The 14,411-nt window shown below is 36.2% G+C and overlaps 1 protein-coding gene across 1 annotated transcript in view; it reads left to right on the top strand.

Annotated features, from left to right (window-relative positions):
* Positions 1 to 12,186, top strand: part of sort1a (sortilin 1a) — a 21,908-nt gene extending 9,722 nt beyond the window's left edge. Inside the window, exons 3-20 of the mRNA XM_016482768.1 lie at positions 1,912 to 1,985; positions 2,182 to 2,284; positions 3,079 to 3,240; positions 3,320 to 3,393; positions 4,173 to 4,222; positions 4,309 to 4,436; positions 4,832 to 4,976; positions 5,645 to 5,800; positions 5,888 to 5,994; positions 7,729 to 7,831; positions 8,197 to 8,368; positions 8,698 to 8,888; positions 9,029 to 9,218; positions 9,336 to 9,452; positions 9,683 to 9,791; positions 10,262 to 10,374; positions 10,613 to 10,733; positions 10,825 to 12,186. Coding sequence (XP_016338254.1) covers positions 1,912 to 1,985; positions 2,182 to 2,284; positions 3,079 to 3,240; positions 3,320 to 3,393; positions 4,173 to 4,222; positions 4,309 to 4,436; positions 4,832 to 4,976; positions 5,645 to 5,800; positions 5,888 to 5,994; positions 7,729 to 7,831; positions 8,197 to 8,368; positions 8,698 to 8,888; positions 9,029 to 9,218; positions 9,336 to 9,452; positions 9,683 to 9,791; positions 10,262 to 10,374; positions 10,613 to 10,733; positions 10,825 to 10,839 — 2,130 coding nt within the window. The 3' untranslated portion in view covers positions 10,840 to 12,186. The remainder of the gene's footprint in view (positions 1 to 1,911; positions 1,986 to 2,181; positions 2,285 to 3,078; positions 3,241 to 3,319; positions 3,394 to 4,172; positions 4,223 to 4,308; positions 4,437 to 4,831; positions 4,977 to 5,644; positions 5,801 to 5,887; positions 5,995 to 7,728; positions 7,832 to 8,196; positions 8,369 to 8,697; positions 8,889 to 9,028; positions 9,219 to 9,335; positions 9,453 to 9,682; positions 9,792 to 10,261; positions 10,375 to 10,612; positions 10,734 to 10,824) is intronic.
* Positions 12,187 to 14,411: the final 2,225 nt, after the last annotated feature.

Here is a 14,411-nt window from a genome sequence, read left to right as displayed (position 1 = left end):
GCGTAAAAAGACCGTATAAGTCATTATAATCAGTAATTATGTCCCCACTGGATGCAACAAATGCCTCGTTTGTAATGGGTTTTAATGTTTATGTCTCGTCGCTCCGGCCGGAAACGGCATCAACAGTATGTGAGGGGCGTAACATTTCCGTCTCACGCTTGAGGTATTCGGCCAATCACAACGCACTGGATAGCTGGCCTATCACAGCACACCTCGCTTTTTCAGACTGATGAGCTTTGTAAAAATCGACGCGTTTCAAAAAGGCGGGGCATAGAGGAGAAACAATAATGTACAGTATGTGGAAAATAATGTGTTTTTTGAACTTTAAACCGCATAAACACATTTCATTATACCAAATACACAAAATAATGTTCTTTTTAGCAGCATCATATGACCCCTTTAAATTGTATTACAAATAGACACAGAAATATTTGGGCCCTGATTTAAAATTCCTCTCTACTTTGGGATTTGAACTAACAAATTTCTAATTAGCCTCAATCCTTCTAATTCACTAAGTTACTTCCACTATGTTTACTAACCAGTAGGCGATCAACAAATGTGTAATTGTACGTTCAACTCAAGTCATTTAGCTACTAAGCTGTTCTGTGGTTGCTCCATGATCTGACTCGCAGGAATGTGACCCTTACAATCACACGTCAATGCGAAACAGGAAAAAGTGAATTACAGCTCCAGAGCCTGAAAGACTCTTCATAGCCTGGCTTGACAAAACCTCAAACCGTCATTTAGCGCCAACAACACTGGAGGCTGAATCCGTCTCTTATAGAACTGAACCAAAGTGCAGCTGTAAAACTTGTACAAGCTGTAATTACTCCTGCAGCCCAGCCTTCACCCAGCAACAACAACACTCGAATACATTTCTGTTAAGTCTGTGCATACATTTTCAAAGAGCGGCGCCTATTGAGACACCTTTCCTATTTTTGAGGCGTCATAATTAGCACCCTTTCGGCAATTACTTATTGCACCTCTAACAAATATTGTTCTGTTTAACCTGTTTTTTTTCAGGCATGTAAAGAAAGGACTTCCCAGAAATCTTTCTTTTGTAAGAAGAAACATAAATAAAAATTGATACTATTTGCGTTTTTAAAGACAAGAATTTTCAATGTAGAAACTATATGACTAGACAAAAATCTGTATAGTGCAGGACGAGTCATTAATATTTTTGGTCCATTTTTCCCAGAAAAGAAAGGCTGAAAGATGAATTATTTACTTTCTATTAAGTAAAGAGAAACTTAGAACGTCATTTATTTATTTGTTCATTCATTCATTCATTCATTCATGCAATTCTTTATTTTCATCTTTTTTTAAATAGTATTTTTCTATTTTATCAGTTTAAAAACCTCTAGCCTAGCATATTTGTCTGCCCTGAAAGCTAACAGACATTTACTAAAAGCCATAAAGCTTTGCTTTTGATGGGTTATTTAATACGCAATTCATCAAAAATGTTTGCTGTTGTAAATTTTCATTTAAATATAATAACTTGCTCTGCCTCTGAAACGACTTTCCTTTTCAGCTGATAACACCTAAACAGTGTGGACTACTGATTAATGATTTTTAATTTATTTTGGGGGAAATGTGTCACATTATGGAAGTAGAATGGATTGCAAATACTATTTCATTTTGACTTTAAAAGATAGAGACAGGAGTTAAATGAGAATTAGAATCAGAATCGTCTCTGCAAGCAAGCGCCTGAACTTGAGTGATAGCTGGATAAAGTAAGTGTGAAGGGTGAGATTGTGGCTGTGCTCAAGTCCAGGCATGTGTCTCGCAGTATCTCGGCCAAGCCAGAATTTAAATCTCTATGAATGCTTCACTGCACTGTGAGTTTCTGAATGACTCTGAGTCTTTCACATGCACATGCTATAATATTCACAGTGTCCCTCTCCTGTGCAGGTTCTGCTGGTGCTGACCACATTCCAGGTTCCTCTTTTTATCATGCGGTTTGGTCAGTCCAGACTGTACAGAAGGTAAGAGTGTCTTTTAAGACTGTGTCCAAGTTCTAGCTAGAAGGATTTAGCAGTTTTTAATGATGCAATTCACAGAGTGTAATGAATCCTTCCACTTCCTGCTCTGCGTTTGCCCAGTGTAAATGTTGGTACACATTTGATAGATTTTTAGCTATATCACATGATCCATAACTCCTCCTTATCTCTTCTGGGTCAGTGAAGACTATGGAAAGACATTCCAGGACATCACCGACCTTATTAACAACACCTTCATACAGACAGAGTTTAGCATCGCGATTGGTCCTGAAAATTCTGGGAAGGTGATTATTTACTTCTCTTCTGTAATATTGAACTGATCTGAAAGGAGTATGCCGGGTTATTTTCAATGTAATGAAAGTGTCTGTGGTGTGCTGTGAAATTTTGATGCGTGTACAAGCAAACAAGTTCATACAGGTGGAAAAGTAGTCCCACTTCAAAAGGATGAGCTCTAGTAACAAACATACACTTCCATTCAAAGGTTTGAGGTCATTTGTTTGAGAAATTTATACTTTTATTGAGCATAAGTGACAGTAAAGATATGTAAAAAGATTTCTATTTCTAGTAAATGCTGTTCTTTAGAACTTTTTAATCATCAGAGAATCCTGAAAAAAAACGTGTATCACAGTTTCCACAAAAATATGAAGCAGCACAAACTGTTTTCAATATTGATAATGATACGAAATGTTTCTTGAGCAGCAAATCAGCATATTAGAATGATTTTTGAAGGATCATGTGACACTGAAGACTGGAGTAATGCTGCTGAAAATTCAGCTTTGATCACAGGAATAAATTACATTTAAAATATATTAAAATAGAAAGCTAATATTTTTTACAGTATTACTGTATTTTTGATCAAAGAAATGCAGCCCTGGTGAGCATAAAATACTTATTTCAAAAACATTAAAAAAGTCTCACCAACCCCAAACTTTGGAAGTGTAGTGTTTTTTTTTTTTACTAAAAATACTTCAGCAAAAATTCAAGCTTTGTTTCTGCTTGTAAATGCTTCTCTTTCCATTATAAGTGTGTTTACCAAGTTTCCTGCACTTACTGAACAGGTTCATGATCTGTCCCACAGGTGATCCTCACAGGTGATCTAACCGAGGGGAGAGTCACTAAAATTTTCCGTTCTGTTGATTTCGGCAAGAGCTTTGTGACCTCTGAGCTTCCCTTCCATCCGTTAATGCAGATCACATACAACCCCAGAGACAGCAACATACTCATGGTCTACAGCATCAATGTAAGACCTCTGATTAGACATTTCCTTACTGTTTTGTTCAAAAGAACATGTACTAATACGGTTTTATTCTTTTTTTTAGTATGATTTATGGCTGTCTGAGGACTTCGGGGCCAATTGGAGGAAGATCCATGAGACTGTTTGTCTTGTGAAATGGTATGTCCATAAATATGCATAAATGAATCAGTAACAGTTGTCTCAGAGTTGTAGCCAGAGTTTTGACTACTGGCAAGGTCTGGGCCATATTGCAGCAAATTCTGGCCCACTTTGACCATCTGACCAGTTTGCTTTTTATGCCACATATAGTGACAGCTAAATATCACTGTGTGTCCAGCTGCTTTCTGATTTATATATTTGTTGTGGATTTGAATCTCATCGCTGCCTAGAGCTAATTTAGGTTTAAGTATTTTAATAACCGGTCATTTCTATTGACTGTCAAATGAAGCATGATCTATTTCAATTTCATTTTTATAATGTACATTAGTTTGAGGTTACAGTTCTCACACGAGAACATATTTCATTCTGTTTGTTTATCTAAACATCAAATTAGAGCTTTTTCATGGAACATATGGTTTTTGAAATAGCCATGAAGAGACCCATGTCATTCCAAACCAGAATCATTTACTTTGTTCACTCAAAAACAAAATCCCTTAGGCAGAATGTTTAAGGTTTTGTTTTTCATACAGCAAATATGTGTGGCTCCAAAAAGGACAAAAAAAAGCACCATTAAATGCATTATAAAGCAATTTCCTTGAGTTTTACAATCCTAGCACTCATAAATATATCTTCATTACATTTGATTTCATACACTGAAAAAACTGAGGCCTTTGGTTAGCTCTGAACCATCCCTAACAGAGATGGCTTTTGTTTGCAGTGGTGAATTTGGGATGGCTAGATGGACATTTTTCATTGTATCTGTTTGCCTGTCATTTCAGGGGAATGGATGACAACATATTCTTAACCACAAACCCCAATGGATCCTGCAGTGAGTGACTTTATTTTAGTACAACTTTCAGGATCATTTGCACAATATTGGAAATTGATGCTGGCTGTTCCACATTCGTCTTTCAGGTGACCGGGGAACACTTGAATTGAGAAAATCTTTAGACTATGGCAAAACATTCAAAACTATAGGAAGCAGGATTTATTCCTTCGGCCTGGGTGGACGCTTTGTTTTTGCCTCAGTCATGACCGACTCCGTGAGTTCTCCCATTAGTTTCGATGTAGTGTGTACAATTCTGTTTGCTGCCTACTTAGATAACATTTAATAAAAAATAGATACTTTCTTTTGACCAAAATCATTACATATACACTACTGTTCAAAAGCCTGGGGCTGCATGGCAAGTTTTTTTTAAATGTTTTGAATGACGTCTCTTATGTTCACCAAGACTGCATTTATATGATCAAAAATACAGTAAACTCTTACCATTTAAAATAACTGTTTTCTGTTTTTATATATTTTGAAATATATTAAATGCTGTCTATGTAGGCAGTATATAGCCAGGCGTCTTATTAGGTGTTTGACTAGAGCTGTAGTGTGTCGTGTGAGGTTGAAATCACATGCAGATGTCAGAAACACTTCTTTTATTTTCAGGGTTCCAAACGCATGATTCATGTCTCAGTAGATCAGGGGGAGACGTGGGATATGGCTCAACTGCCCACCGTTGGACACGAGCAGTTCTACTCCATTCTAGCCGCAAACTACGATATGGTCTTCATGCACGTAGATGAACCTGGAGGTGAAGCGAAGTTTTATTGTTCAGCAAAATAAATCTCCAGTATATGAAGTAATAATGTTTCTATGCAATATTCAGATATGTATCATATTACTTAGATCTGAGGTTTGGATCAGTGTTATTTTAGTTATATTTTTATACTTTTATAGTACTTACAGCAATAGCTGTAGCATTTATTTAGCAAATTAGCTTTTATTTTTATATTTTCAGTTTTAATTTTAGTTTGTTTTATTTTTTATATGCTTTTTTTATTTGTATTAGGTTTTTTTTTATATTTCTAATTAGCTTTAATTTATTTGTATTTATGTTTTAGTCTTAGTAATTTTAGTACTACAGCTTCAACTTATTTTACTACAATGAATTAAGGCCACATTTCTAAAGTTTTGCCTAATATTTGCACTTTATTTTATTTCAGCTTTATTTCAATGAATGCAAACTGTTTTAATAGTTATAGATTTTGGTAACAATTACAGCACTGGTTTGGATTTTGTATATGTTTTGAAATAAAACCTTAAAAATGAGGAAACGTGAAAAAAAGATGACTGTTAATACAATGAGTTTTCTGTGTTATGCATATAATATTCCTGGCCAGCCAATATTATATGAATATATGATTTGTAACTTTGACCTCATCAGAACCTGGTTACTAACAATTGTTTTTACTCCATCAGACTCCGGTATTGGTACCATATATGTTTCGGATGACCGAGGTACAGTGTTTTCCAAGTCTCTGGAACGCCATTTGTACACCACTACAGGCGGAGACACTGACTTCACCAACATCACCTCTCTGAGGGGCGTATATATGACCAGTGTGCTCGCTGTGGGTAAGGCTGTGACTGTAATCATAACAACACATTTAGGAAGAATTTCTATAAGTCTCATATTTGCTGTTGTGTATCTTCCCTCTCCAGATGGCTCTGTACAGACAGTGATCACATTTAATCAAGGTGGAGAGTGGCAACCACTGCAGAGACCCTGGAACGGAGTTTGTGACTCCACAACCGAGTACCCAGACAAGGTGAGAGCCTCACAGAAATGACATAGCCACAACTTTATTTTAGACATAAATAATTGAAAACATGTAGTGTGGTGTAGTAGAGCCAGTAATCAAAAGGTTTCTGGTTTGTTCCCCTAAAAAAAACAACTAGTAAGAAATCACGATTGTGTCCTTGAGCAGGACAGTTGCAAGTCATCAAAGGAAAATCCACCAGAAATACAGAATGCCGCTATTAAACTGAACTTTTTTGGAGGACTGTTGTGTTTATTGTGTGTAAACATTAAGAACAGCACACAACTTGCAAACATTTGATCTCGTTGACCATAAAAGGACAAATTGACAATATACAGTATCACAGTATAACAAATGTCCAGCATTTGTTGTACAGAGTCATTATTACTGTTCTTAGAATAGTTAATATACGCTTCCTCCGAGTTAAAACACTTGGCATAAAGATACCACAATGTAAATTAATTGTGGCGATACCGCAATAAAAATGTAAACTTTTTGAAATGCTTTCAGTGTTTCTTGCTTCAAAGTTTCCTCTTCTCTTGTGTTTGTTTGGATGATAGGACTAGGTGTTAGGATCATAATATTCAGCACCATTTAGCCGCACCATAGAACATTTTGAGCAGAACACAGCGAGACGCGGCAATTGTTACGCTCTGATTTTGGTTCAGCAAGAATCCAGGATGATGGCCTAATCCATGTCCGTGGTTTTTGCCTCAATACCCAATAATCAGTCGTGAATTTACAATTGCTTTATGCGTGACTGGGGAACAATAAGAAAAATTACTAGCATGGTGCAATTCTTGACGTTTTGATGATATGTTATGCTGTACATGATGTGTACTTATCTTTCATGGATGCTGCCAGTGAGACGCCTTATCCGATGTCCATCAGATCCCAGTTTCTTTGCGAACTTTAGCCTGGGTAAAAGATGCCTTTTGTTGAGGTGATGTTGCCAATGACCTTTGTATGGTGTTTCCTCCAATGTAACACATCATCAGTTGTGTACCCCAGCCTCATTGGGTGTTTCGGCCCTTTATCACAAGACACCCTCAGCCGAGGCAGGCCCACCACATGCTGATCAGACCCGGGTGTGTGTCACTTTGTTACATGGTCATTTGGCAGCCCACACTGTCCATCCGCTTCAGCCACAGCCAGTGGCTGCTTCTTTCAGCGACAGTGGCCAGTTTCCTGACTATCCTCTGCTGGACCTGTCCTCTGATGCCCAACTCCTTCAGCAGCCTTATAGTGGAACTAGCCACAAAGCCCCTGCAGCCCACTTCCACCGGGTATACTTTCACTGTCCAGCCCCGCTCCTCTGCCTCAGCTGCCAAGTTGGCATATCACAGCTTCTTTCTTTCAAAGGCCTCGTTAATGGCCTCTTCCCAAGGGACTGTTATGAACTATTATTGTGGATATGTTAATGATGTTAACTTAAAAGGTTAGTTCACCCAAAAATGAAAATTCTGTGATTAATTACTCACTCTCATGTCGTTCCAAACCCGTAAGAACTTCGTTCATCTTTGGAAGACAAATTAAGATATTTTTGATGAAATCTAAGAGAAATTTCTGATCCTACATAGACAGACATGAGGGTGAGCAAATTTTCATTTTTGGATGAATTATCCCTTTGATATTTGATGCATGCAGATTTATTAATATTCATTTTGTTACTGAAAAAAAGCACTATGTGTGTAAATGTGTTTGATTTCATGTTAATCTCATATGCATCTCTGTCTTCTGCAGTGTAGTCTGCATATTCATGCCTCCTACAGCATCTCAATGAAACTGAACGTCCCCGTGCAGCCCCTCTCAGAGCCCAATGCCGTGGGACTCATCCTGGCACATGGTGATTACCGCCCACATTCTCCATCACATGTCTTTCTACGAGGCAAAACGATCCCTGACTCACATTCAGTGTAAACCTTCAAATAACCATTTTCACCACTTCCAGCTGTGGGAATAATACAGAGATTAATTTTTTTATTTAATTTTATTTTTATTGAAGACGAATCCACTGTGTTTAGTTCCTCCAACTACAGAATTGAAGTTAAAGTTAGTTAGAATATATAACTATATTATTATTGTTATTATTATAATAATTATTATTAGATTGTTATTATTTTAAACACTCTTTTATGGTATGCTTGGGAGTTTTACAGGACTGCTACTTTTCTCCGACTCGCGTCTCTTTTCCATCTGCTCTTTCATCAGGGAGTGTGGGAGGTGCAGTTTCTGTGCTTTCTCCAGACGTGTATGTGTCTGATGACGGGGGTTACACATGGTTTCAGGCACTAAAAGGCCCCCATCACTATGCCATACTAGATTCAGGAGGACTGCTGGTAGCGGTGGAACACAACCCCTCACACCCCATATCACAGATCAAGTGAGCTTTCTGTCTGACATTTCTGTATGTTTATAGGGCTTTGACCTGAGCATGTGAGATAAATGTTCCAAAGATAATGATGAAGAGATGGTGCCCTGTTTATTTAAATGGTTATGTCTTGAAAATAGGTTAGAATGCAACTGATTTTGTATTAAATAAAATAAATAAATAAATATAAATAGTGCAAATAAGGATAATCTCTTTGATTTTTTAAAATTAGTATATAAAAATAAATGTATTCGTATGTATGTTTTAATTATTTAAATTTTATAATTATTTTGTATTTAATTCTTCCATTTTTGTTTATTTCTATTATTTATTGTCACTAGGTTTTCCACTGATGAAGGTCAGTGTTGGCATGTGCATAACTTCACTGATGATCCAATGTACTTCACTGGCCTGGCATCAGAACCTGGTGCCCGTTCCATGAACGTCAGCCTGTGGGGCTACAGGGAAACCGTCCTGAATCAGTACTGGGTTTCTGTCACCTTCGACTTCAGGCAGTTGCTCTCTAGAGACTGTGAGTGGTCTAATATTTCGAAAAAGCATTTCATAAACTAATATAAAAACACACAGAATCCAGTTTGCTGTGCATGCATTTGTTAACATTCAGAAAATGGGTAAACATTGCCCTGAAATGACCAAATACTACTGCTGCAGGTCAGGAAAATGACTACATCCAGTGGCTCGCTCACTCAAGCGATATTAGTGACCCCACTGATGGGTGCATGCTGGGATACAAGGAAAGGTTTTTGCGGTTACGAAAAGACTCAGTCTGCTGGAATGGGCGGGATTACATTGTCACCAAGGAGCCCACGACATGTCCCTGCACCCTCACTGACTTTCAGTGGTACGAACACATACCGACTTATCAAATACACTCGGTGAACTACAATGTGATTCATTTATACTATTCATGACGTACATTCAGTCTGTGATTCCAATCATTGTCTCTCTTTTCCTGCAGTGACTTTGGGTTCTACCATGCAGAAAACAGCTCAGTTTGTGTGGAGCAGCCCGACCTTATTGGCCATTCACTGGAGTTCTGCCTGCACGGACGCAAAGAGCAGCTCCAGACCAGCGGGTAACAAATCACTCTCTATTTCCACTCCACGGAGTTGTATTGAAACGTTCAGCAGGTGTAAGCTATTTTTGCATGTATTGCTGAATATATACTTCTTAGAAAATCTGTGAGCCTGATTGACTGAACTGGTTCGCATATGCAAAATTGTTGTGTATGAGTTAATGTTTTTGTCATAGAATTACTTAAATGCTGTAAACAAAGTGTTAACATTCCCCTTTCTGTGACCATAGTTACCGGAAAATTCCTGGGGATCACTGTGAAGGAGGAATAACTCCAGAACGAAAAGAGATCGATCTGAGTAAGAAATGCGTTAGTAATTTGCTGAGGACAGAGCTACTGGTAGGTTTTTATATTATTATTAATGTTAAAATATACAGTAAAAACAGTACTATTGTGAAATATTAATACAATTTAAAATTACTTTTTTTTTCTATTTGAATTTATTTTGAAATGTATTTTATTCCTCTGATGGCAAAGCTGAATTTTGATCACATGATCCTTCAGAAATTATTCTAATATGCTGATTTGCTGCTCAATAAATATTTATTATTATTAGCGATGTTGAATGCAGTGCTGCTTAATATTTTTGTGGAACCCACAATAAATGTTTTTTTTTTTAATTCTTTGATGAATAGAAAGTTTAAAAGAACTGCTCAAAAAGATCTTTTGTAACAATATGAATGCCATTACTGTCACTTTTTAACAATTTAATGCATCCTTTCTAAATATGATAGCCATGAAACTGAGAATTTTGTTAAGCTTGTTTGAAAAAAGCAGCATAATGATCTTTCCCATTATGCATTTTTCAGACAGAGGAACATTCATTCAATTCAGCTCCTATAATCACTGTGGTCATCGCTGTTCTGTTGATCAGTGCTGTTGCTGGGGTTATTTTCATCAAAAAATATGTCTGTGGAGGACGGTTTGTGCCCCATTTTCCAAAACGTCACACACAGCAGTGCATGATCTGTGTCCATTTTTAAATGTTAATTCTGCTTTAAAATATTCTTTTATATTAATATTGAATTAATTGCTGATTTTGTACCAGAAAAAAATTATGTTGTTATTATTATTATATGATTGTTTTTTCATGCAGTATATGAACAAAGCATTTACCTGTCAGATATCTGTCTCATGGCTTCTTTTTGATGTTTTGATAGGTTCTTGGTGCACAGGTACTCTGTATTACAGCAGCACGCTGAAGCTAACGGTATCGATGGTGTGGATGACCTGGACACACTGGAGGTTGGCAAGATGCACTACCATGATGATTCAGATGAGGTACATACTGCATCTCACTGCTAAAGACGCAATATTTCATTTCAGCAGTGTCTTTGAATTAATCCTGTCATTGTATTTTTGACATCCGTAGGACCTCCTAGAGTGACAGACAGATGGATCATCATAAGACTGTTTTAAAAGAGAGAAACCACAATGCCTGCCCTTCTCATGACCCTCTCTATGTGTGTGTATCTGCGTTCCAGCACACATGAGACACATTCTGCCCAATCAATTTGTTTCTGGCTACTTGGGGACACATTTTCAGCGATTCAGCCCAGCAGGATTTGACTGCAAGGACAGAAATAGAGAAAAACATGCATTTTCCCAAAAGCTTCTCCCAAAGGAGTTTTTTAATCCACTGCTGAAAGAGTTTCAATTTTTTTGAATCATTTCATATTATGTTTTTGGGATGCACAAAGGATTTGAAGCAGTTTTGTTGCCATATATTTCAAATTTATGCAAGTTGATGCACAAAATCAAATGGCTGAGGAGTATTATTTAACTAAGTAGTACTTTGAAGGCCTCTATAATTGGAGTATAATTTAGGGAAAAGAGGATACATCAGTCATGAGACATGAGGTTAAAACTGATGTAAGTGCTTATTTTTTTCATTGCTGGTTTCCTGCATCAGGTATTTAAATTCACCAAAGGATTTTCAGCTTTTGTTTTTCATATTAGGAAAACAGGTCTCCTTGAAGTCTGCTTTTGAAATCCATTGTATAAATAGAAGCATCTTCAGAAAATAGCCTGCTCATTATTTCAAGAGTTACTGTGTGAGCAAATCTAGATGAATATGAAGTGTTTAAAGGTAATATTTAACATTCCCTGGAGGTTTCATGTGTGAGTTTCACCATAGATGTACACTGAGCCTTGTTTGTAGAGCTTGTAGGCTTTATTATACTAACATCCTGAGGATTACAGTTCGGATCTTCAGGAATCTAGTTTAGCAAAGCTTTAGTCATTCCAAAAAACAAATTTTACTTTGCATTCTGTCTGGTTCCCTGCCATTGCTGTGTGCTTAGGTTGGCATATCTTCTATGCACGAATAATGATACATTCTTCTTCCTTTCCGCCTTTCAATTGTGTGGTTTTTAATCATCTTAAAATGCCGGACCTTACATAATGGGTCTTAGAGACAATAGCAATGTGGTATCAGTCTGAGACCTTTTTGCTAAGTCAGCAATAATTGTATATTCAATAACAAGACAACACTTTTAATGTTAACTATGACATTAAGTGTTTTTTTTTTTCAACAACTCATCCTTCATTAGGATATCGACAATATTAAGTGCATCTAGTTAGCAGCCTAATCAAATATGAAAATGTATATTTTTTGGTCTGTATTGACTGTCAACTCTTAAATAAGCTCATTTGTAGTCACTAAGCTGATTAAGATTTGAGTGCGGTTTTTTTTTTTTTCACAGATAATAAAATAGATACCTCAGGGGTTATAGAAAACAGTGGACCACACATTTCATTGATGGGTTTGCATGTTGAAAGCAGGGTCCTCAGGTTTGAGATGGATGAACATGGCTTTTCTGAAGTCAAAGTGTAAAATGCTGTACCATTAAATGTGACTGCCAACAACAATAAAAGAAAAAAAAAAGTTCATTTTCACACTCATTGGCTTGACTTGAATCAAGTGGGTTCTTGACCCTGATGCACCAAGGTGAACTGAATTCATAAAGACTTTCAGAGGGGTATTGCATCTCTTATTACAGCAGGTGCAAAAACAACCCTGTTCCTTATTTTGCACTGTACTGAGAAACCTACAAGGTCAATAAACAGCAGTTGGCTAATGTCAAACAGCACAGCATTTGTATTTTCAAATGTGTAAATAGAATGAGAGCAGCATGTATTTAAAATGCAGAATAAAATCTGATTATAAACAGATTTTCCTTTTTGTTCTCAGTTTAGAAAATACGAATATCACATGAAAAAAATATTTAACTTAGAGAACACTGTCCTATTCATGATATTTTATTTTATTGAATAAAATATTAAAATAAAACTGTACAGTAATAGAATAATTTTGTTTGCTGCTGTAAAAGTATAATAGCTGGGGTTTCTTGCCATTCTACAAGCTATATATAGTTTTAATGGATCGTTCATTCATCCAATTTAGAAATGTAAAAAAATCATGCAAACCTATACATAAGTAATCTAATAAAGTAAAAATGAAAAACGTCCTGAATTCACTGAATTTTTTTGTATAAAATTTCTCATTTATTCATTAACTTTTTTTTTTATGTAGGCCTACAGGTTTTATTCTTACATTTTATATATTTATTTGGTAACACTTTACAATAAGGTTCATTAGTTAACATTAGTTGACTACTTTAGTTAACATGAACTAAGCATGAACAATACTTCTACAGCATTTGTTAATCTTAGTTAATTTCAACATTTACTAATGCATTATTAAAATCAAAAGTTGTGCTTGTTAACATTAGCTAATGCACTGTGAATTAACATGAACTGTATTTTCATTAACATTAACAAAGATGAATAAATACTGTAATAAATGTATTGTTCATGTTAGTTAATACAGTAACTAATATTAACTAACGGAACCTTATTGTAAAGTGCTACCATTTATTTTAAATGTTTCTCTGTTTATTTTTATGTAATATATTATTTCTCTATTTATTTCTATTTTGCTTTGGTCAGAGACATGCGGCTGCGGGGAGGGGACGGGACTCGGTCGGTTAGCTGGGGATTGGTGTGTGACCGACCAACCAAATGACTAAAATCATTATAAACAGGAATAGTGCTGTTCGTGTATGTCAAGGTCCACTGTGTGGACGGCATGCGCGCGTTTATCGCTTATGTGGTTATTAAATGATAAACAGTGTCGATAAATGGTTCATTTTTATTGTTTTTCCGTTACGCCGAGCTGGCGTCTCATTTATTAGGCCCAGTTTTGCGCCGCTCTTTGTTAAGTATTCGTTGACTTTCACGGTGCCTAAGAGGTCGATGTCTTGGTTTTAATCAACTAAAGATGAATTAATAAAACAAACTATTCATATATATTTGGTTTAAACCAAATATATATTTGAAAACTCGCTCGTAACGTACATGAACACAGAGGTCGATGTGCTAATGTAGCGCTAGCAATGTTAAACAAAGAGAAAACGCAAGACACCATAGCGTTATGTACACCAAATAAGTACTGCAATATTAAGTAGACATTTGAAACGTGCTGTTTAAAGGGAAAAGTAGTTTCGTTTGTGAGAAACACAACAAAAACGTCTGCGATTCAAAGACGCGACGCTTGAAACTGATAGTAATAGAAACTAGCACTGAAATTCAAACGCAGTGTTTTTCTTGTACTTTGAATAATAGGAAATCATTTTGCCTATCGTTTCCTATATTTACATCACTGTATAAGCAAACATTGCGGCACACTATGATATCTCGTCCTTAAAAAAACTACAAATACGGTCTTACACCTGGAAATTGGATATTATGTAGTTTAATGTGTCCTACTTTATTGTAATGTCATTCAGCACAACATTTATATGTCAATCGTGTAAATAAATTAAAATTTGCATATATTTCATGTGCAGAATAAAATCTGATTAGTGATTAGGAACAGATTTTTCGTTTGCTTCTCAGCTGAGAATGAAAATGTATCAAAGTTTTAAACGATAAATGTTTTTCTTTAACTGAGAACAG

Source organism: Sinocyclocheilus anshuiensis, unplaced genomic scaffold (assembly GCF_001515605.1).
Source record: "Sinocyclocheilus anshuiensis isolate Anshui unplaced genomic scaffold, SAMN03320099.WGS_v1.1 scaffold465, whole genome shotgun sequence".
Classification (NCBI taxonomy): domain Eukaryota; kingdom Metazoa; phylum Chordata; class Actinopteri; order Cypriniformes; family Cyprinidae; genus Sinocyclocheilus; species Sinocyclocheilus anshuiensis.
The sequence above is the reverse complement of the archived record's forward strand: the minus strand, read 5'-3'. Positions and strand labels throughout refer to the sequence as shown.